Raw genomic sequence first — 24,301 nt, forward strand, 5'->3', positions numbered from 1 at the left:
TCTTTTAATATTGAGAAGATTCAACTTTAATAGAAAGTTTTTCTAGGCAGATGAAAGATAAAGAAAAACCTTTGTTTACAACTTAGACAAATAATCTAAGAAAACTCATTTCAACAGGGAGAAAAACCAAACTCCAGTCTTATATCTGTGTACTTCTGATATTAAAACTCATGCATTCCAACAAGATGAATTTAAAAAAGCTTATGCAGTCTCTCTTTCCCTTCCTGTTATCTCCCATGTTGATATATGATGTTCTGATCAGAATCTCCATCAGGAATGAAGGGCTCTCAGCTGTAGGAATGCTGCCAACAGTCCTCAACTCTTAGAGGCCATCAGGAATTGCCTTGACTGAAGACAGCTGCCTTGCCAAGGTCATGCCTTCTTTCCAGCTGGTAACATCCAATGACTGTTATAAAAGTCCCGGGCCTCTTGCCCTCATTTAGGATGGTTCTGAAGGGTAATCCTACTGTGGGACTCCTCAGAGAATCACTTAAGGCTTCGGTTGATATTTTATCACTGCCCGAACATCTGCCTGATCTGCTCTCTTATTTACCCTTCTCTTCCCCAAGCGTTGATCACTCCCAAATAAATTTTTTTTTTTTAAGTACATACTAGTCTCCGTAATCTTCATCAGTCCTGACCATGCACAGAATTCCTTTCCAAAGATTCCCTTTTACAGCCTTCTACAACTTTCCTCTTTACATCCGAGTTTGTCCTAAGTGTTCCCTCTTTGAACAACCAGTCTCCCTTTCCTTGCAAAGAGTTGTTTCCCTATTATTTCCAGTAGTCTTAATTACATTTATTAACATTATTTACATTTGTTCATTTGTTCTTAGATTACCCATAAATCTTCATTAGGCAAAGTACTAAGGGTTTTCTCTGAAACAAAAACAAATGGACAAACAAATTAGAAACAAACTCAAATACAAAGAACTGGAAAATACCATATGCTTTTTCTTTTCTGACAAATTTTGCAATAGAGAGAACATGAACCTGCCTGACTTCCAGTAAACACAGGTAGAAAAGAAACTCTACATCTAATGCTGACAACTCTAAAGACAGGTCCATTTTAATAAAACCAACAACCTGAAATTAGCTTTAATATCAAACATTTTCCCAGATCACATAAACTTGAAAAATGTTTGGGTTAGTTACCATTTTTCTGAGTTTTAGAATGCCCAATTATTACAGGTGTTCACCTTTAAGCAAACTAAATGAAATTTAGCAATACCATCCAGAGATAGAGAAAACAGCTCACATTTACAACATACATGGACACACATACAAATACACAAACAAGATGCAAACAAAATCTTAAAGGCCCAATTTCCAAATATCATCTTTTTACAAAACAAATCCATTGCAAGATGAGATTATAATTTATAGATCCATTAATTGGTCATTTTTCTTAGGAGTCTAACAAATATTGTGGCCAAGCAGTGTTGCAAAAAAAAAAAAAAAATTACCCAATTTTAGAGAATACAACCCAAAGGGCTGTATATGGGGATCACATGGTCATTTCCCATATCCCAATTAGAACACGGCTAGTTTTGTTCAAAGATACCAAAAGTTGCAACAACAAACAAACCAAATGAAGTCCCGGGTATCTCTGTGAGCATCGGTTCCTTCCCAAAAGCCAGAGCTTCACCGAATGAACCAAACAGAAGAAATAAGGTCAAGTGCCATTGCACATGAAGGACCCACCAAGAGACGTCCGTCCAAACCAAGCCCCCAAACTAGTTCTTTGGGGCAGGAGTTATATTTGGTGCCGAAGGTTGGCGGTACCCAGGTGGGGTGGGGCCCCTGTGATCGTCCCTGGGACCAAGAGCCTAGGCAGCCGCTTGGACGGTCACCAGACTTCCCTTACTGGCTGGGGGCTGAATGAACCATGAGCAAGGAGCTCCTAGCTGGTTCACCAACTTTGTACCCAAACCCAAGTTTGTGTGTCTGATGCACAGCTAAGATAATCACTGAGACATCGAGTAAGCAGTGAGGAAAGGGCTTATCTGAGAGGCGACCAGATGCAGAGGCCAACGGACAAGCCTCAACTCTACCTTCCCCCAGACGAGAGTCAGAGTCAGGGAAAATTAAAGGCAAATAAAAGGGGCCTGGGTAAAAAGTTGCAGCTGTGCTTATTAGTCCCATTAACCCTTTGGTTACCAGCTTCCGCAACATAAAGTAAGTTGTTGACGCAATTCACCAGCTTCTGTTTGTTACAAGCTTCCTTCTTCCTAGGCCAAAAGAATGCCTTTTAAACTAAAATAACCCACTGACCTCCCCGACTCAGGCAGGGTGTGAATGACGGGTGCTACAAACTTTTAGGCTGATATATATATACTACTCTACATCGATCTGAAGAATGAATTGTTCATGCATTCAACAAATATTGTCTGGTCTGTGCCAGGTGCGGTCTTGGGTGTAGGAGGTCCGATGCTGACAGGGCAGATAGGATCCCCACCCTGTTGGAGGTGCAGCCTCATAGGGGCCCAAGGAGGGCGGCACAGGGGGATTAAAGGAGATGATAGAGCCAGGACATCTGAAGCAAAATGGGAACTTCGATGTTGTGGAGCAACGACCCAATCCTTCAGACCATGGGGTCACTCTTTTTGCTTTAAATGTTGTAAGTCGGGGCACCTGGGTGGCTCAGTTGGTTAAGCGTCAGCCTTCAGCTCAGGTCATGATCTCAGGGTTCTGGGACCCAGCCCCACTCAGCGGGGAGCTGCTTCTCCCTCTCCCTCTGCTGCTCCCCCTGCTTGTACTCTCTGTCTCTGTCAAATAAATAAATAAAATCTTTAAAAAAAAAATGTTGTAAGTCCACAAAATACACTTCCTGGAAGCAGGCGTAAGTGACGAGTTTGTCATCCACCCTGTTCTCTGCCCCAGTGGGGTGGGTAATTGGGCGGTGATTACAATCCACTGCCCGTGGTACTGCTCTGACCCAGACCAGTTAACGCTGTCTAGTTCGGGGCTCCACACGGGAGGCAAAATGACAAACTATGAAGAAATAAGATATATGAGGAAAGCTTAAAATAACAAGACGGAAGGGCTTTGCTGGTGATATTAAATAAGAGCCCTCAGACCTTCAACGTGTAAACAACAGGTGTTAGGCCAAGAAACTTTTCTGTGGATGCGAGTCCAAAAGTATTTGAAATAGTTCCCTACAACAAAAAGGAAGAATCATTACCATTATCAGCAATATTGTGTTGATGCTTCAGTAGAACGAACACTGAAGCAGAATAAAGAGCACTGTCAGGGCTGGGCACACAAATACGCCTGGAGGCCAAGGCTCGGATTTCAGTTCCAGTTCGTAAAGTATTTCCAAGTTGGATATTTCCAAGTTTGGATGTGAGGAGAAAGAAAAAGAGGTCCCCTGAGGCCACATGCAGAGGAAGGGCTGTAGACACAGACAGACTAACATTCTGCTTCCTGCTTTTGATTTGATTTGATTCTTTGAAAAAAACAGATCTAAGAATTGCTGATGCACGGGCCCGCCCGATGCCAGAGGACGTGGGCTTTGCAAAGATTCTGTAATTTGTGTCTCTTTGTAATTATACGTGCTGCTGTACAGAGTAAGAAAAACAGAACCTAGAGGTGGGTTTCCCGAGTCCCACAGCCACAACCTTATCCCTGCCAAGGAAAGCACGGTCCCTTGAAAGTCAGAAATAACCCATCAATTGATATTTATTTTCTACTACATGCCTGACCGCGAGCAAGGTGCTTTCTCATAAGCTTGATCTGGGTGAGAAGCTGGCACAAGGGATATGGCCAAACTTAGGGATCCAACAGGGGCTAATGGAGATCACATGCTCACCCCACGACCCGATCTGAGCATTTTCATAGACATTCTGAGTCTTTTCCTCATAGAAAACAGGAGAAGCTGCCTCCTCTTTTCTTCCCCGTTCCCGTTTGTTCAAGCGTTTCTCATGTGTCCTAATAACCATAGATTTCATTTTCCACCCACCCAGACTCCTTGCTCCTCCCAGTTCGGTCCAGGGAGAACTCATAAATGTCATTGGTCACAAAGCCACTCTCCATGCTCGCCAGAGTCACGAATCCACTTTCGGAGGGGTTCACAGCTATGTTGTCATAGTCACAAGACATGTCATCGGGAGCGACTTCGCCCGAACACACTCGGAATGAAATGTTCTTCAGGTCTGGCCGGGTCTCAGCTAAATCGGCTTCACTTTGTCTTCGGATGATGTTGTAAACCTCTAGGTCTGGGCTGTCCCCGTGGTGAGGAGAGGGCCTGAGGGTGTGCTGCTCCTTTGTGCTGGGGTCTGGCTGCTCCCGTTTCCTAGGAGGAAAGAAGACTGGGGCTGAGTATTTTAGATGGGGGGGGATTGAGAATATGCCCGTGTCTCCCACTCGGGCAGGAGGAAGTCATCCTGGGCAATCACTACACTGCACTTCTCACCTGTGGAAACATCTGGGTCAGGGCTCCGGGGTGAGGCAGGGTACCAAAACAGGAAAGTGACTGCCTACCTACCATTCACTGCTGCCCCAGCATAGAACAGAGGTGGTTGTCCTGGGATCCCCAGAGCTCCCAGAGCATCCATGGATAGAATTGGATGGGGAAAAAATATCACATTTTAAAAAAACTCATCTCCAAGTGAAAGTTAGCCTGTCCTTCCGTTCTAAACGTAGGCAATAAATCAGAGTAGAATTAGTAATATCTTTGACTTGATCACCACCAGAATCACAGATATTTTCATATCACATCACAGTTATCACAGATGCCTTAAAATATTCTACACTCATCTCTACTTCAAAATTATGCTGATTATACCTACCACTAAATAAAGAAGCATTAATAAAGAAACACGTGTATTACTGAATCACATTCATGTTTTGGAAATATTTTGCTAAATTGTTATATCAGTACAATTGCTTCCCTTGCAATCCAATATATTTTTTTTATTCTTATGTTAATCCCCATACATTACATCATTAGTTCTAGATGAAGTCTTCCATGATTCATTGTTTGTGCATAACACCCAGTGCTCCATGCAGAACGTGCCCTCCTCAATACCCACCACCAGGCCAACCCATCCTCCCACCCCCCTCCCCTCTAGAACCCCCAGCCTGTTTTCCAGAGTCCATCGTCTCTCATGGTTCGTCCACCCCTCATTTTATTTTATATATTTAGAGATATTGTTCTGAGAAGGGATCCATAGGCTTTACCCAGCTGCTATAGAGGTCTGTGGCACAAGAAGGTTAAAAACCCTTGAGACAGACTCCAGCTTTAGTCACAATTCACAAATCCTGGTGAGGTGCTAAATAGACTACAAAATGGAAACAAACAAACAAACAAAAACAACAACAAAAAAATGACAGAGTAAGTAGTTGGGAAATACATTACTAATTTTTAAATTGAATTCTATTTTTAGATCAAAATTAATTAACTAATAAAAAGGATCATAGTAAGAGCTAACATTTTTGAGTGCTTACTATATGCCCATTCTGCATGAATTAACTGTTTTAATTCTTCTAATAATCCTATAAGGAAGATATTATTAAATGAAGCAGGTTCTGCTGTTGACCCTTGAACAATGAGGGGATTACAGGTACCAAGCCCCTGTGCAGTTGAAAATCTGCATGTAACTTTGACCCCAAACTGAAGCATTCATAGCCTGCTGCTGACTGGAAGCCGAACACATATTTTGCATGTTATACATATTATATGCTGTATGTATCCTTACAATAAAGTAAGTGAGAGAAAAGAAGAAGTTATTAAGAAAGTCATAAAGAAGAGCAAAGACATTTACAGTCCTGTACTGTATTTATTGAAAAATACCCAAAACATGTATAAGTGGACCCACACAGTTCAAACCCATGTTGTTCCAGGGTCAACTGTGCATTGCAATCTTACTAATTCACCATAAAATGGTCACCAAAGGGAGTCGAATCTTAAACTGAAACTCAGTTTTCCTGTTGTGAAATGGGCAGACCAGCCTTCTTCTACGTATGGCATGATGCTGGGGAATAAAAAGGCAACTGAGAAGAGCTACAGGAACCTCAAAAATGGTGGCACACGATTCATAAATAGAGATGCTCTGGGCCACTTAGTGTAGCTATTTTTTTTTTTTTTTAAGATTTTATTTATTTATTTGAGAGAGAGAATGAGATAGAGAGCATGAGAGGGGGGAGGGTCAGAGAGAGAGGCAGACTCCCTGCTGAGCAGGGAGCCCGACGTGGGACTCGATCCCGGGACTCCAGGATCATGACCTGAGCCGAAGGCAGTCGCTTAACCAACTGAGCCACCCAGGCGCCCAGTGTAGCTATTTTGTAGCAATCTATAATTGTATATTCAATTAAAAGCAAAGTCAACTAAAAGGCTTTAGCGATTTCATTTTGAATAAAGGGATTCTGTTTCAGATGTTTGCCAGAAGGCTTCGGGACAGTCATTTTTCAATGGCTCACTATTTACTCCTTCACCCAACTAACAAACATTTTTGGAGAGAGAGCATACATTCACGAAGGCACTTTGCTGAGCGATGTGTGGCTACCAAGGAGGTGAATACCCGTTTCACCCCTCAAGTCATTTGAAACCTTTCACACACAAAAATTAAAGACTATAAGATCGCTTTCTTAATCACAACTAAGCACAAATGCTTAGTACTTCTGAATGTCCGGAGGCCATCAGAGAATTTACTCTCAAATCTGCAATGGTAATTCTCTTAGAGCGCTGTGGCTTTTCAGGAAGCAAACAGCGCAATGTCCGAGTCTCCAAGAGTCCAGAAGATACACAGGTTTACAAAATGAAGGTTTTACTTGCCTCCTTCTATAGATGCAAACCCAAAACACAACCGTGATGACCACAAGGAGAAGGACGGTGCTGGGGATCAGAATGTAAGCAAGATTCAAGGCAGCTTCTGGAAAAAAACAAAGCAAAACGTGTTATTATCAGCATTAATGATGCTTTTATGAACTTCAGAACAGGCTTCAAAAAGCATAATCAACACAGAGCATTGCAAAGAGCATCTTCCCGGAAGGAGATATGTATAGAGTTAGCCGGTTAGCAAAGCCTTCCAGTTTCAGTGAGTGAGCATTTTCTACCTGTCCTATGGACCCTAAGTAATAGAGGAAAGAAGTTTACATGTTGGAGTTTCTTACAAAATATCAGAAGGGCACTGTTTTAATCACATTTTTTTTCTCCAGAGGAAAGAGATTCTCTTTTCTTGCCTTGCTCTCCCTTAACAGAGGGGCTGCTTGGGCAGTGTTAATATCTTCGGCTCTATGGACAGAAATGGTAGTTCCCAAGGTGGGGTCGGGAAGAGAGAGGGAGGGAGAGGGAAGCAAGTCTCAGTGCTATTATTAGGAAAGAGAAGGTCACATGAAGCACATGAATCAGATTGTAACCTTCCCAACAAATCTGACTAAAACTAATTGGATCCAGTTGGGGCCAAGAGCAGTGACTGTGGAGGGCATTCAGAGGCCTGCTATCCTGACCTTTCCTGTCCTTTAAGACTGAGAACCAAAGAATTTTCTGTCATGGGCCTTTAGGAAGAATCAAGGACTGGCGACTGACCCCTGTCTTACTCCCACTGGTCCAAAGTTCCCAACCTTCTAGAAGCTGTTGCTTTGTTTTCCTGTGAGACTGCAAACCTGACAACCACACACACACACAAAAAGGGCCCAAAACAAAACCCACTTTAAATGCCACCATGATAACAATGAGCAATGAAAACGCCACCCATCTCTACACAGCACTTTGTACTTTTTTCAAAGCATTTTCAACACGTTTTATCTGTTGTATAATAAAAAAAATTTGACTGGCCTTTGTCCTCGGTTCCTGGAAGAGAGACTCTAAATCTTTGGAATTTCTCGGGTAATAGGAGTAACTCTGTTATTCATGAGTCCCTCAGACCGCGTCAGAGTTTATGCCAATGAGATGTCACAGGAGGGGGACGGGTGGGGTCTCAGGATGGTTGAGGGGGGCCCTAGAGATTGAGTTCAATTATATGGCCAATGACCAAATCAATCATGCCTATGTAATAACACCTCCATAAAGTCTCTGCGCACCAAAGTTCAATGGAGCGTTCTGGTTGGTGAACCAGATGTGCCAGGAGGGTGATTATGCATCCTGATACAGGACCTTCCTGGACCTTACCCAATCTATTTCCTCAGCTGGCTGCTCCTGATTTGGATCCTTTACAATAAAACGCAGTCCTAAGTATAGTGTTTTCCTGAATTCTGTGAGCCATTTTGTGAGTTATCAAAACTGAGAGGGTCGTGGGCATCCTCTGGATTTGTAGCCAGTTTATCAGAAGTGGGAGTGGCCTGGGGACCCCTGAACTTGTGACTGATGTCTGCAGGGAGGGCAGACTTGTCGGGGACGGAGCCCTTCACCTGTGGGATCTGCCCTAAGTTGGGGTGGCTGGTGTCAGAACTGAAATGCAGTATTACAATATCCTAGTTCATTTCAGGGGCACGGTGACGCTCTCAGACAGGTGAGAAATGCAGCATTACTTCCGTCACGCAAAAGAGGACACTACAGCACAGAGAAATGGTGTGCTTTTTTGATGGCCAGCGACACAAACCCAGATCTCCCTCTTAATATCCAAGGTGGGAGGCTCGAGGTTGAAATTCCATTAGCACTCCAATTTATCACCCCATTTTCTTTGATCCTTTATGATTTGAACTGTAAAATGTTTTTGCCCATCTCCTTTATTTTTTTCCACAAGTGAATATCAAGCACGGACATCATGCATTCCACATCCTGCCTTCTGCTCCTGCAGGACCGCACTCCCACCCCACGACTGCTGGGTATTGTCCCCCCCCCTCACATCCTCATGCAGGCATTTCACCTCCTGGCCAGTCTACCCTCCCCAGGCGCTTCCCTGACCAACCCCAGCACCGTAGGCACTTTCTGCAAAGTCTCAGATGCCCTGTCTAGTTTGTTTTTTAAGTAGCTGAGAAAAGAACAAAGTAGAAAATATAACCTTGGGTAATTTGTGATCAAGAGAGTCCCATCATCTATTTTCCCCAGGAGAGTTCTGTCCATACCGTCATTTCCTTTAAATGTCTCTCTGGCATCTTCTTTCCCCGTGTCTTCTGGAAGCATGGGTGTTGCTGGCCCTGTTCCTTCATCTGGAAACAGACACATGGACTTGAGAACCGGGGGAAGGCCTCACAATCCATAGTCTCTGAGGTCCCACCAGGTTGTAGGGGGGATGCCAAAAAGCAGTAGCAATTTGACTGAGGCCATTTATAAACATAGAAAAGTAAAGGGTTGAATTTGCTGGCGTACAGGTTTAATTGTCTTCATCTTCCTGGTGAGAGTTTTGCTGCCAAGAATCCTGTACTGAAACAGACAGCAGGTGGCTGGTGTCAAGGCATACAGAATTGCAGAGGTGGTGCCAAAGGGCAGGGCCGATGACTCACTTCTAGGACCATAAATGGGCCGCATGGCTCACTTCTTGTCTCATTAGACTGAATTATTCCCTTCATACTGTCAATAATGACAAGTCACTTCCCAAACTGAATTTGTGGTTGTTGCTTTTCAGCTTTGGGAGAAATGGGCAATACCGGAGAGAGAGATTAATGAACTACTTGACAGGGCTGGGTGTGGCATACACCTCTCTAAATAGTCTGACTTCACACCAGCCCTCTTCCTGTTGGAAAATCTGGTCTAAAGGACACATGGTTCTAAACCCATAAAAGGGGCCTGGGAAACAGCCCAAATTAACCCAAATCTCAAACGATAGGCTTACCTCCAGGCTTTGTAGAAGGAGCTGTTGGTTTCTCTGTGGCAGAAAGAAACAAATATGAAAATAGTAACTAAATTTCCATGCCATGTGGATGAAATTGGCCAGATCATGGCATCCACTTATTTACTCATTCAGTCATCTGATAAACTTTATTTAGTGTTACTAGATGCCAAGATCTGGGATAGTAAGTCAAAGAAATTTTGCAGCAAGACTAGCCTTCCCCCAGCTTTACCTGGGTATTTTTTTAAAAAGTATTTTAAAATTTTAGGGGCGCCTGAGTGGCTCAATTGGTTGATCGGCTGCCTTCAGCTCAGGTCATGATCCCGGAGTCCTGGGATCGAGCCCCACGTCGGGGTCCCTGCTCGGTGGGGATTCTGCTTCTCCCTCTCTCTCTGCCTGCTGCTCTGCCTATTTGTGCTCTCTGTCTCTCTCTGTCAAAGAAATAAATAAAATCTTTAAAAAAAAGTATTTTAAAATTTTAAATGCGGGAATTTCCAAATATACACAAAAATAGAAAGAGTGGTAGAATGAACCCCCGTGTACCATCACTCAGCTTCAACCCTTATCAACATATGGCTAATCTATGGATTATTTTAAAGCAATCAAAGACATTTTAACAATTCCCGCTGGGGATGTTTTAGAGAGCAACAAACACTGATCTCCCAGGAGTGGACGTGATTGTGGTTGGGGGCAGGGAAGCAGACCGTCGCCAGCCCCAAGGCAGACACTGGTGATCTAGAACCCAAGTCCTTTTAAATATCTCAAAGAGCCTCAGGAAAATCAGGCTGCACAAATAATCTACATTGAATGTTTTTACCTTAGGCTGGGAGTGTGTCCCCCTAAGGTGCTGGTAGTAAATCTCTCATGCTCATCAGGTGCTCTGGGATTCATAGGGATGGGGTCCTTAAAGGGCATGATTTTGGAATTCACAGTCCTAAGGCCAGGATGCCAAGGCTATTCTGAAGCTTCTGAAGGAAACTTTTAATCCTCTTCCCATGAGAGAGAGAGAGAGAGAGTGTGTGTGTGTGTGTGTGTGTGTGCATGTGAACGCAAGTACACAAAAGTGATGCAAATCTATTTATTCATTTTTAAAAGCCCCACCTGTACAGTGCCTTCTATATGATAGAAACATCATCATGTTCTAAGTGTTTTATAAAAACAAACACGATTTACCCTGCTAACAGCCTTATGAGGTAGCTGCTATTATTCTGGTGATTTTGTACGCCATGTATCCGAGGTACCAGGAGATTAAATAACTTGTCTAAATCTCACAGCTAGTGAGTAGCTGAGCTGGAATTTGAACCCAATAAATTCAAGTGACAATTAAAATTGCGCGGAGACAAAAACTGTGCTAGGTAGTGGGGGTACGAGAGCAAATGGGAACAGTTCCAGCTCTCTCTGGCTCTTAGACTCTATGGGATGGCCATAACACATGGAAATACAGGATAATATTAACAAGTAGTAAGTTGGTGATATTACATTATATACGTGGTATATTCAATAACATGACATGACCTATTCATTTTCTTGTCCCTCCATGGTTCAATCCACTGTGCAAAAGTGCATTAAACACGGCACATTAATGCAGCATTTCCGTCAGTCCCTGCAAAGCATCTGCGATACGTTGCCTCGGCTGATTTGTCTTTGATTTTCACTGAAGACATCTATGCCTTTAGCAGACCCTAGAAGTAAGCAAGGGTTCAGGTCTGGCTAGCATGCACCTACTCTACGTGGTCATGTTGTCAAGTCCAGTTCTAGACGTCTGGCATAATAGATGGTGGGCCATCCTGTTGGAACTGCACTGGATGACCATCCCCCTCGCCCATCAAGTGCAGGGATTAACTGGTCAAACACGTATGTCTTTAGACCTTACACCAGCCATGTAGTGAAAGGGACAAACTTATAAACAGGCAGTTAAAGTACTGTGTGTGTGAGGTGCTAAAATCCTCCTAGGAGGAAAACCTAACTTGCTTTTGAGGGGCCCCTGGAAGGTTTCCCAAAAGAATTTTTTTAACTTCTTATTTTGAAAAATTCCAGATTTATGAAAATTTGCTAAAAGAGTACGAAGAGTGCCCATATATCCTCACCCAAATGTCACGATTTTATCAGATTTCATTTATTTATTCTGTCTCTCTCTCTCTATATATATATTTATGTCTACGGATCTATATTTTTAATTATATCTATGTATATACCCACATATGTACGAAAAACACATACAGACACATGTGTAACTTTTTTTCTGAGAATAAGTTGCAGACATGGTTACTCTTTACTTCTAATTACTTCAGTATGTTTTTAAAAAGTTGGGGGGGGGGCAGCCTCTTATGTAACCACAGTAGAGTGATCAGAACCAAGAAATCAACATTGATAGTCTATTACAGGTCTATCAGGGTCTAATCTACAGACCTTATTCAAATTCTGCCAATCGTCCTAATACTGCCCTTTATAGAAAACCATCATCATTGTCCAGGTTCAAATCCACAATCACCTGTTGCACTTAGCTGTGTTATGAGAAAAGATGATGTTCAGCATAAACCCCAAAGGTGAGAATGAGTTGTCTGAGAAAGGGTAGGAATGTTCCAAGCACAGGGAACAGCAGTTAAGAGTTCTTGGGCAACTTCACAGAGCGCACAGGGTAAGGATGAAGGAGGGGGTGGGGAAAACACCTTGTAGCAGCAAAAATCACAGCAAAAACATAGTTAAATTCAAACAATTTTAGGACTACTTAGTGTTTAACTAGATATAACTACCAAGTCATTCTATTCTGGCCAGGAAACGGTGCAGGACTTGGACCTATCAGGTGGCTTCGGGGATCTGAGAAACTTCAGGGACAGATCAAAATTCAATTCACTTCAAGTTTAGATCTAAGTCAGTTAGGAGGGAGGAGTTTGGGAACCCCCAGCAGAGTGAGACTGCAGGCCTGTAGCCAATTCAAAACACTTAACAGATCTAGAAGCAAATGCCAGTTGAATTTACAAGGCATAGCTAGAGGGTGGTTTAAGCCTGCTCCTCAAGGTGATGCCAGTGAAATCAGGGTACTCCATCATCTACCTCCACTGGTCGTTATGCTGTCTCCTTAAAGCCCCGGAAGATCATGTCATGTGGCTGTTAGAAGACCCAGGAACAATGGCCATCTCCCTTTCAAATTTCTTCTTTTTTCCAAGTTCCTACAGTCAACCTCACATGTGGAAAGAATAAGAACTTGTGATTGTCCACTTAGAGGGATTTTTGTTCCTCGTGCTTCTCATAATTCTCGCTTTGTCATACATAAATTAGACCCTTTCTTTTCTTCATCCCTTCTCTTGGCATCAGACACTCCCTTCCCTGGCTAGGAGTACTCCTCAGTGAGGAACTGTCACTGCATTCACCAGTGTTTAACATGGCTAGCATTTGCAACAAGCTTTCTCAGAGACCATGTAACAAATTCTGGGAACTAGCAGCTGCTTATGAAGTAAGAGAGGAAGTTGAGAATTCAGCCATGTAACTTGGGAAGGGATTCATTACCATCGGAATATTTGCAAACGAAATTGTTCTTCATGTTGCATCGGTCATCATTCCACCGGAACGTGTAGGGGCCCCCGACGCCAGCAGGTGCGGACGGCTGATGGTACATGACCACGCAGACCTCGCTGCCACACGAAGGCTCATCCACATACCAGTTCCTGTAGGGAAGGGGTCAACAATGGAGACCACTGGAGGAGGAAACCCCAAGACTTCAAAACCTTTGTTTGCCCATCAAGTTCCGTTGAGCCACGAACTTAGGATTCTGCTTCGGAAGACAATACAGAGAGAGGCAGGAATTGGAGTCCTGCCAATAAGTGGAACCATGTGCTTTCTCATGTGGACATCGAGATCAATCATCTGACACTTACCACAACCTCTTTGTAGGGAGGAATATATTACCGTATGATATCTGCAAAGTAATTATGAGAAAAAGCAGCTAGCAGGGCCAGTCTGGATGATCTTATTTCTTCCTTGCTTTTTGCTAACTGGCTTCTGTTTCTCTTTGTTTTAGAAATCAGATGCACTGAGAAGAGGCATGGCTTATCTCAGCCAGAGCTTGCCCTGCTCAAATCTCTCTGTGCTTTTCAACCTTCACAACTGCCTTTCTAGCCCCGGGAAGTAAATGGAAAATGCAAGCATCTGAGCCAGACTTTCCAGAATGTAGAAGCTGTCAAAGCAGGTGAGGGGGTGGGGATAAGAGCAGAAGGCCCACAGTCTTTTTCAGTTTTTAAGTTGCTTCCACTTCATCAGGCAGATGAGCCCCTCCTTCTGCCTCTGTGGCCAAACTTTTTTTCTTTGTCTTCCTTGCTCCTGGATGGGGTGCATTAGTAGCCTGAGCTCCACTATCCAGTGATACTTGGTATTAAATGGTGCTACCACCCAGTTGGATATAATGATGCCAGGGTAAGGCCTTGGAGTCCATAGAGGGTCTAAATGCTGTGAGCACTCACTGCACGCATTGACTTGAGGCTGGGCTTCATAGTCTGCATGGTTACGGTTGCCCACCTTAGCTGCTTCCTTCTGAGACCCAGATCTTGCCCTGATGCTCAGATTATTTAGCTGGGTCCTGCTGCTCTGCCTAGATCTTGTCAGAGCCCCTCCTTAGGAGGCAGCTGAGAGACAGGTCCCCTTGTAGCACCTCAGTATGGCTCTGCTTGGGTGCTGTGTTACCATCCACCAAAGAGAAGATCCTCTGCTGCACCCGCTGGGTTGAACTTGCCTGGACAATAACTGAACTTGCAACACTGCTTGGATGCTGTGCCTGGACAGCTGGGGGCCCTGACTTAGGCTGGGCTCTGACCCATTATTTACCTCCAGGCCATTTTCCAACCTAGGTGGTGGACCTCCTACCTTGACTTGCCTTGATCTCTTCCCCAATGACCTTATGGCTTTATGTTATTTCATTTCACGGATGATAGAATGGATGGAATCTTATGCCTGGCACCTAGTTCGTGGACTCAAGCCAGCTCTCAGGCTTGGAACTCACTGATAGAAGAGGAGGCCAGGTTCTCAGGAGGAAGGACCCTGCAACACCACAGTTGGGCACATGGTAATAATTTTTCCTGTTCTCCCAAAGGGACCTATGGCCACTTAGTAGAGTATCCATGCACTGGGGGAAGGGGAATATCCAAATATAATAAGAACTGTTGGGCACAGGATGCAAGGTGACATTGATATTCGAAGACTTGAAATGTCATCAAGGCTACCCATTAGAGTAGGGGCATATTGAGGCCAGGTAGTAAAGGGAGTTCTGCCCCAGGACCATCTCATGGTGGGACCCATCCAGTGGTCATTTCCCCAGTCCCCAGACACATGGCTTGAACAGCCATATTTGGTAGTTGGTATAGTCCCACATTGGTTCTTTAGCCTATGAGATAAGAGCTACAATAGTGGACTAGGTCAAGTGCAAGTTTCTGAAACTGCACTCTTCCCCACCCTCTCCAAAGTAATAAATAAAAAACCAATATCTTATCCAGGGGAAGATGACAGAAAATACTACCACCCTTGAAGAGCTAGAGAATGCCGGGGGCGGGGTAGTCTCCATCGTGTCTCTAGTTAGTTCACTGGTCTGGCTCCTGCAAAAACCGGGCAGATCGTGAAGGATGATACTAGAGTAGCATAAACACAGCTAAGTAGAAGTTACAGCTGCTGTGCCATGTGAGGTATCTTTGCTAGAGCAGGTTAACAGGCCCTTGGCTACTTAATGTGCAGATCCGGTGAACACAGTATTTTCCATCAGAATGGGAATCAGAAACAGTTTGCATTCATTTGGAATGGACTACAATATACATTTATGGTCTTGCCTCAGGCCTATACTAATTTTCAAACTCTCCGTCATAATGTGGTATGAGGCGACCTGGACTACCTAGACATCTTGCAGAAAATCACACTGGTCTGCTCTATTTCTGACATGCTATTGAACCAGGTAAGCTAAGTAAGACACTCATGCGTCCAGGGGTCAGAGATGTCAGTTTCTAGTGATCTAGGGAACGCCAGAACATCCCTTTCATATTAAAGGACAAATACTGCATCTTGAAGCATCTTACAGTAATGTGAAGAAGGATGCATAGCACCTAGTAGGCCTGTCTGGGTTCTAGAGGCAGCCTATTTCACACTTGGGGATACTGCTCTGGCCCACATAGCAGTTGACATGAAGGACAGCCAGCTTTGAGTGAGGTCCAGAGCTAAAAAGGACCCTGAAGCAGGTTCTAGGCTGTGGTATAAGCAGATTTGCCAGTTGGGCCATATGATCTAGCAGATCCTATTAGTAGAGGTATCAGTGATGGGAAAAATAATGCCATAGAGAATTTGTGGCAAGCCCCAATGACGGAATCGCAATGTAGACCCCTAGGAGTCTACAGCAAGGTCATGTCATCTGTAGCTGAGAAATAATCACCTTTTGCAGAACAACTCCTGGCTTGCTACTAGGCAAGAAGCACCAAGAGACTGTGCGATCCAGCTTGCCCATTGTGAGTACGGTACTATCAGACCCACCTGGTCCCCGGCTGGGCAGGCCCAGAAGCGATCCATTCTAAGATGGAAGAGGTAGATCCAGGACCAAAGAGCACTGGATGAGCAGGCAGAGCAAACCGCCATGGCATCTCCCACTGTCATTCCAAGGCCTCTCCCTCAGTTTACACCTATCCCTGCATAAGGGAATCAATCCCTTATGACTGGCTGACAGAGGCTGCCTGAGTTCGGTTCATGCACAGGTCAGCCAAGGATGGGAGTACAGCTCCACTGGACAGCAACTGCACTCTGACCGCACTCAGAGTTGGCCTTGAAAGATCAAGGGGTAAGAGGACATCTTCCCCGTGGCTGCAGCTTAGGTGGTATGCCTAGTTAACTGCCTCGCATGGAACAAGAAGTTCCCGGAGGTTAGAATACATAAGGACTCCGGGGTAAAGTAAGAGCTTGGCCAGCTGATCAGGAGTCTAAAAGGAGAAAGAGAAGAAGACTGGGGATGGGGAACTCTTGGATAGAGTGATGTGATGTGAATAGACGTATGGGAACAGGCAGAAAGTATGAGGATCTATCCCATGTTAAACCCACCAGAAGGCATCTAGCCTAGAAGAGGCACTGAAGGGCCAGGGAGACAAAATGACTCAGCCAGTGGATGGCAGCCAGCCTGCGGTCGGTCGCCCAGTGCTCACACAACAGATACGTAGTAGGGTAGCCGTGGTGGCAGGGAGGGAGCCCATGCATGAGCTCAACAGTATCCATTTCCACTCACCGAGGCTGATCTAGCTCCGGCCAAACATCTAACCTGCCAGCAACAGAGACCAAAGCTAAATCTCTGAAGGAACACCGACCTTAGGACACCGACCTGGCATTTGGTAGCAAGTTGACTACGTTGGACTCCTGCCATTCTGAAAGGGGCAACGGTTCACCTTGACAGGAGTAGACATAGAGTCTGGGTATGGATTTGCCTTTCCCCTCTCAGGGCCTCAGGCGGCACCACTATCCATTATTGGATCTACTGGCACAGAACCCCAAACAACACCTCATCAGTCCAAGGGACCTACTTTATAGCAGAGGAGGTGTGGAGTAGGCTGGTCGCCAGGGCTTTACTAGTCATGTCACATGTTGCACCATCTGGAAGTTGCTAGCCTGACAGAATGATGGAAAAATTTGTTGACAACATAGCCGAAGAACTAGCTTAGAGGCAATACTTTGCAAGGAGGCAGCATTATCCTCCAAGACTCAGTGCATGCTTTGAATCAATGACCTTTGTATCATCCCGTGTCCCCAAGGGTAAGAATATAGGGGTCCGGGAGCCACTGGGTGGAAACAGGGGTAGCCTGGCTTACCATCAATAGTAGTGACCCACTTGGGGAATTTGTGCTTCTTGTCTCTGCAATGCTGGGCTCTGTAAGTTTTAGATGTCCCATTACCCAAAGGCAAAATACTTGCACCAGAAGATATAGGAGAAGTCTTATTAAACTCCTGAGTGATGGCTGCCACCTGGGCACTCTGGGATCCTTGTGTCCAGAGACCAACAGGCAAGAAGAGCAGTGATTATCTTTGTAGGAGGTAACTGGCCCTAATCACAGGAGGAGGGAGCTATGCTGTCACCCATTTGGGGTAGGAAGAAATATGTTTGGCCTCCAGGTTATCTACTTGGGTTCCTGTGGGTCCTCACATCCCCCATTTCGAAGGTAAATGGAAAAGTGCAATCACTGCAGCCTGCGAAGTGCAAACTGACTGGGGCCTCACATTCCTCAGGGCTGAGGTCTGGGTGCTGCCACAAGGTCTGCCACTGAGGCTCCCTGAGCAGACAGTGAGGGGACTCTAGACTGAATAGTAGAGGAGGGAGGTCAGGGAGTATCAGCTGGGGCCCTGGGACAAGCTAGAGTGATGGGGAGTGAAGTCCATCCTACTAACTTTCCTTTTTTTTTTAAACTAGAGATGGGGGCCCAGAGGGAGAGGGAGAGAGAGAATCCTAAGCAGGCTCCATGCCCAGATAGAGCCCCACACAGGGCTTGATCTCAGAATCCTGAGATCAAGACCTGAGCTGAAATTAAGAGTGGGATGCTTAACTGACTGAGCCACTAGGGCGCCCCACTAACTTTCCTTTCTAAAGTTTCTTCCAGGAAGAGAAGCCCATGAGAACCCTGGAAGGGCCACCCCTGGCACGTAGATGGAAGATGTGGATCCGATTAGCATAATGGGTAGACTCCGACAGATGCTGATCTGCTGTCTTCAAGGTAATGGGTAAAAAACATACATTTTAATCTGCATTCTTCTGATTGATAATGAGTTTAAACTCTTTTTTTTTATGTGAGCATTTACCAGTTAGATTTTCCATTTTTCAGCTGCTCAGGTCTTTTGCCTCTTTATCTTTCTAAGTTTATCGACTTACATGAGCTTTTAGTGTCTTAATGACTTAAACTCTTTATCGTAAAAAGATAATTTCCCCGTAATTTGTTACATTTTCCCAGTCTTATGTCTGCCTTTTAACTTTGATATCTTTTGATATTTGTCCATGTCACTGCATTTCTTAGGGAGGGACAATGGCAATGCCATGGTGCCAGGGTGGGGTGTGAAATGAGTGAGTCCTGATGCTGTGGGTTTAGGAGGGTCCTCCAAAATGCAGGCTTCCTTAAGTCCCCCTTTGGCCCATCCAGGCCCACTCCCTGTCTGAGTCTTAGCTCCACAGACCTTCAATCTCTCATTGGGGTTCTAATCCAAAAGGTTGGATAGCCAGAACCCCCGACTTCAAACATCACGTGCTGCTAAAACAATGCTTCTGGGCCACATCTACCTGGACAGAGCTCTTGGGACATGAGGTGGGCACGGATCCAGGCTGATTGACCACCTTCACCTCCCTGCTTTGGCCATCCTCTCTGCTATCCTCTCTGGGCTCCGCCTGGCTGGGCCTTCTCCTCTTACCCCCTGACCGGGTACTGTGGATTCAGCCTCCCTCCTCTTGGAGTCACGTCAAGTGAGCGAGCTGCGGCGGGTTCTCCACACTTACCTGAATGTTGCGGTGCTGCCATCCATCCACGCATAAAGGTCCTGGCAGGCTGTGCTATTGCTTTGCTTCTCCTCACGCCTCCTGAGCCCAATCCAGAAATCACCATCAGACGCCAAGAGGTTTTCAACGAACTTTTCTATCAGTCTCTGTTCATCCTCAGACTCAATGCTGACGAGCTGGCCCCCATCCCTCCTGCAGGCTGTGTGGGCTTCCTCAAAGTTCAGTCTTCGAGAAGCATCGTGGAAGTAAATGACTTTATAACAAGGCCTCTGTGTCCCTCCCCGGCAGACTGGCTGCCCTGGAGGAAAAAAAAAAAAAAAAAAAGCCAAACTATTTCAGTACTCCCCAAAGTATCCCAGCGCAGGGATGCTCTGTGGCATTGCCATGAAGCTACCCGCAGGCAGGAATCCTGATTACTCATCCGTGGACTGTATGATGTCATTTAGCTTCTCAGAGCATGTGAATACCCCTTCCGGCATTGGAGATGCAGTGATTTAAACTCTGATGCCTGTATTGTGTAGGGACTCCATATTTTGTTTGGGTTCCATTAGAGGTCTTGAAAAGCAGACATTTTTGACTATCCTTTAAAAGAGAGGTAGCTGAAGATTTATGGTTCTGCTTAAAGCCACACACATATAACACTTCCACCTCATCAGGAAGTCTCAGGGAACAGTGTGGCTTATAGGCAGCTTTCTCTGTTTGGTGCTTCCTTCAGGTAAGAGACATGTTCTGAAGTTGGGGGTGGGCTCCTCCATCCTGGAACCCTCTGCCTGGATAGCAGGACTGAGATTTTGCCCAGGCTGTGGTGTAAGCAGAAGCTAAGAGCATCAGGTCTATGGGGTCTTCTGCTGTGATCGATCTTGCCTAAAGACACAGATAAGGTTTACTGAACTCTCACCATGGGGCATGAACTATGCTAAGGGCTTCTACATTTATATCTATATGTTCTCTCCTTGAACTCTCATAGTAATTCCCTGATGTAGCTCTTGCTTATGCCCCATTTTACAGAGGAGAAAACTGAGGCTCAGAGAAATTAAGTAATTTGGCTAAGGTCACATAGCTATCAGTGCTACTTTATAACAAGGCCTCTGTGCCCCTCCCCTGCACGTGGTTCTGATTACAGAGTCAAGCCCCTAACCGTTGAACTATGCTGCCCAGTTCCCACTCCGCCTCAGTTTCAGGCTGCTTTGGGAGCTTACGTAACGTGTCTTATCGGACTGGCACTGGAAGGGCTGAATACCATCTCAGTCAAATGGATGGGATTCTATTGAGGAGGGACAAATTGTTCACTGGTACATACCCCTCCCCCACCCAGCTGGCATCTGGGTGAAACCTCGCTGCGTGCAAACTCCGTTCCATCAACATGTATTGCGTATACACTCTGTGCCCGGCACTGTGCTAGGTGCTGGGAATACAGAAACCACAACGCCAGTTCCTAGCCTGCAGAAGCACAGAGCATATACTTCTGGACCCAAATGTACAAGCGAAAACCAAATTTCAACAACGGAAGTCCCCTGCAAGGCAAGAGCCAGATTGTGGGCTGTGGGTGTGAACTGCTGCCGCAGAGAAAGGGATGAAGGCTGTTGGTTTGGGAACCTCTTCCCAGCCCTCAAGGAATGTTCTCGTTTTCCTAACTTGTTTTGCAGCCGTGCAGGGACCCAGAGAGCATTCATCATTCCCAACACTGACCAGAATCCGGGGCAAAGGCTGCACACAGTTAACTGCATTTTCAGTGCTAAATGGGAACAAAGCGCATGCAGACAATCCAGGAGATTCCTGTGAAGTCTTGTTTCTACTGCTCCCTTTATCACTTTTGTAAGGAAATTCTCGATAAGCAACAAGTTAAAAGAGTTTTGTGTCTTCTCCCTTTCTCTGCTATTCTTCTGCTATTGCTAGAACTCTAACAGGACTGGCCCATCAGCAAATTAGGAGGCCTAAAAACGCAAGACATTTTCACTACAGCCTTGTTCCAGAGAGAAAGAGGGGCGCTGGCCAGGGAGGCTGTCGCTGGCATGCTGCCTGGGGAGAAGCCTGGGCCAGCCCTGCTATTGTGATTCCTTCAAGGGGGATCCAAATGAGGCAGCAGAAGGAAAGTGAGCTCCAGGTACCTTCAGTCTGGCCATGGGCATAACATAAGGTGGAGCTGAATTTACTGGCAGTCCCCTTTCTTCTACTGTTGGTTTATCAAGGGAAAACATGACACCTTAAACGGGTTTCCTGCATGGTCCAGCCTGGCCACACATGGCAAGTCAGCGGGTGAGTGCCAGAGAGCGCCAGAGCTGGAAGGATGCCTGAGGCGCATCTGGTTCCCCTGCCTTCAGGAAGTGTCTTTCTCTTCTTATTTGCAGGAAGGGGAAGGGCGGGGGCTTCTGTTCCCCACGACCTAGGACAAAGCCCATGCAGCCCTAATCTGCGCAGCTTAATTCAGGTGCACCCCCCCCTTCTGCCGCCTCGCAGCCCACCCCCATCCCAAAACACACTTTAGATCCTTTCCATCAGCTCTGAAAGCCGGGATAACGGAGTGGATGTTGTCATTCTCCGCCACCCCCTTGGCCAATCTGTCTGCGCCCCGAAGACCTGAGAAAGAGGCACGGACATCCTTTCCCCGACATGCAGAACAAATAGAAGAGGCGAGAAACAAGAGCACTGTACCTCCTCTGAGGTCCAAGTCCGAGGCTGCAGTGACACGACAGGAGGAAGGAAGCGGAGAGTCATTCCCCTGAGTCAGGCGGGGCTTGTCCCGAGCTAGCTAGGCTTCTTTCTCGATCTCTAAGCGCTCTGGTTCCAGAGCTGGATCCCGCCATCCTCCCCCCAGAAGAGACCGGGAGTAGCAGGCTGCGTTCCCACCGCACAGCCGATCCAGAACCCCCGCTGTACCCGCGGTCTCCGGGAACAGGAGACCTCCCCCGTGGGCTGGAGGAGAGTTGGTGAGCCTGCCCCTGCGCCGGGGTCCAGGCAACTGTTGCGCCGCATTCAGCGGGGCGGGCCGAGGTGGGCGCCTCCTGGGGCGGATTTGCCCACTGCCTCACCTAGCCTACGCCCCCCAACGCCCGGAACTCTGGGGGAGGGGACAGACTTTGAGCGTTCCAGGATCGGCAGCGACCCGCGCTGCCGTTAGCCGCGGGGCGACGGACCCCTACAAGCAGGGGGCGCAGGAGGGCTGGGTCCACTAGCCGAGACGAGGACGCCCCTCGCCTCTGCAGGGGGCCAGAGAAGAGGTGCGGCGGCCTTGACGACGGCCCGCAGCAGCTGGGGTGCGGTGGGTGCATCTGCGGAGCCCGACCGGGAACCAGCCCCCGCCCCAGCGCGCGCACTCACCGCTTAGCAGGCGACCGGTGGCACCCCGGGGCCCCGCCAGCAGCGCGGCCAACAGCATGGCCTGCAGCGCGAGTCCCGGCTGCATGGCCCCGGCTCGGGTGCGCCCTCGGACACCGCGGCGCCACGGCGGTGGAGCGGACCGACCCGTAGCGGCGTGCACAGCAAATGCAAAGGCGGCAGCCGCATCTCCCGAGGACCAACGGACGGGGCACCCGGTGGAGGCGGGGAGGGCGCGGAGCCAGCGCGCCGTCCTCCGCCCCCCTGGGACGTCACGGAGGGGAGGGCAGCCCGCCGCTGGCCCGCCCCCGATGGCCTCCTCCGGCGGCCTCGGCGCCGCAGACCTGGCCCGCCGGAGGGGAGCGAGCAGAGGAGGGGCGCCAGCTCCCTGCCCGCCCCCTCCCGTCCCCGCCTCCTCCGAGCCTCCCGCGGAGATCCTGCGTTTGCCCAGGGCGCGGGGCCCAGTAATATCCCAGTCGGCTTCTCTGAAATCTGATGAAGAGAGCACTGTGGCTCAAAACAGGGCCACATCTCCACCGCACTCCTCGCAGCCATGGCCAAATTCACCCAGAGCCCTAGGCTCTGCCGTGTGGGCCAGTGGGAGAGGCGAGGCGCTGAGACCTCCCTGGGGCTCGGGAGGCAGCAGTCCGGGCGCTCGGCGCCACCCGTGAGAAAGGAATGGCGGATACAGAGAAAAGATGCTCACGCGGGCAGTGTGCCCCTGGCCGGCAAGTTATGGGGCAGCGTGGATAGTGTCCAGAGGAGGTGGCTGAGTTGGAGTTCTGGCTGAGAAGAGAGTAGCTCCACCCGAAGCCAAAGGGTGTCTCTGAACTCAGCAAGGAGATAATCCGTGCCGTATGCGGGGCACCTGTTGGGAGGTGGGGGTGACTGTTCAGCCTTGGGCTGGTGGTAGAAGGGAGAGGAACCTCCCTAGGAAAGAATGGTCCCTCTCTGTGGAAAAGCCTTCCTCACCAGCTCAGCCCTCAGTGTGGGCTCCCTCTTCGAAACTGCCACAATACTCCTGTTTCCATCAGCTTCTTGTGGTAAACACAATGTTTTCAAAGATGCTCAAGTAATAAAGTGAGCCTTCTGTCCCAAAACTGAAGTACTGAGTGGCAGAAGGTGGGTCTGATTTCCCTGCCTTTCCCCCCATACCAGGTTGCTGTGAATGGCTGCAGAAGCCCCGTCTGGACCACTGACTTCCTGGGTTTTGGTCTTAGCTGGAGCCACTGCAATTCTAGAGGAAGAGGAGTGAGTGAATATAGCCCCGGGCAGGGGAATCTATTTCAGTATCAGCTGATGCTGTAGGGAAGAACTGCTACCGAAGAAAAAAGCATCAGCGGGGTGAGGACTGACCTTTATGTCACGCTGATTTACAACCCATCTTTATGTTTCAAATTAGAATATCTCATACCCAACATGCATTCTTTCTAGAAACTCCTGGTTCTCAAGACAAAGAGGGAAGCACCTGAGTTGGCATCTGATGTTCTGCTTTTCTTCACTTAAAGTCTAGGTGGAACTTTGGCAATTCCTTCGTCTAAGTTTCAGTTAACTCTTGGTGTTACCTTAAGAGTTTTGTGAAGGTTTGATGGGGCAAATAGACATGGGAGGGTGCAGATGGCTGGTTACTTAATGTCAATTGAAAAGGATGTATTTCCAGTATTACAACACCTATTTCAACTTAGGGAAGCTGTTACTTCGGCCCAAATAATTAAATTGTGCCCTGAGTTCTCCCTTTGATGCTCTGGCCCTTGGTCCACATTGCCTTTGTTAAGGTATGTGGTCAACCTCA

General features: G+C 47.0%; 1 protein-coding gene across 2 annotated transcripts; it reads right to left on the reverse strand.

Annotated features, from left to right (window-relative positions):
* Positions 1-2: 2 nt before the first annotated feature.
* Positions 3-22,732, reverse strand: LAYN (layilin). Of its 2 annotated transcripts, XM_006739200.3 has the most exons (8): positions 22,513-22,732; positions 21,847-21,870; positions 19,195-19,492; positions 13,218-13,375; positions 9,714-9,746; positions 9,007-9,090; positions 6,776-6,872; positions 3-4,294 (listed from the first exon to the last, which is right to left on the reverse strand). In XM_006739200.3, the coding sequence occupies exons 1-8, from the start codon at positions 22,595-22,597 to the stop codon at positions 3,931-3,933; spliced, it is 1,143 nt and encodes a 380-aa protein (XP_006739263.2). In that variant the 5' UTR covers positions 22,598-22,732; the 3' UTR covers positions 3-3,930. The 2 variants fall into 2 exon arrangements, with proteins under 2 accessions (XP_006739263.2, XP_030890270.2); XM_031034410.2 differs by lacking the exon at positions 21,847-21,870.
* Between the last annotated feature and the right edge of the window lie 1,569 nt (positions 22,733-24,301).

The sequence above is a fragment of the Leptonychotes weddellii genome, chromosome 11 (assembly GCF_054177405.1).
Source record: "Leptonychotes weddellii isolate Sample4059 chromosome 11, ASM5417740v2, whole genome shotgun sequence".
In the NCBI taxonomy this organism is placed as follows: Eukaryota; Metazoa; Chordata; class Mammalia; order Carnivora; family Phocidae; genus Leptonychotes; species Leptonychotes weddellii.

Bases quoted from the DNA above. Each gene is read 5' to 3' on its own strand.
- LAYN (XM_006739200.3), bottom strand. From the start codon at position 22,597: ATGCAGCCGGGACTCGCGCTGCAGGCCATGCTGTTGGCCGCGCTGCTG. The intron at 9,091-9,713 runs GTAAGCCTATCG...GTCTGTTTCCAG, and splicing joins TCCTTCTACAAAGCCTGGAG to ATGAAGGAACAGGGCCAGCA. The intron at 4,295-6,775 runs GCAAGTAAAACC...CTTTCCTCCTAG, and splicing joins GTTTGCATCTATAGAAGGAG to GAAACGGGAGCAGCCAGACC.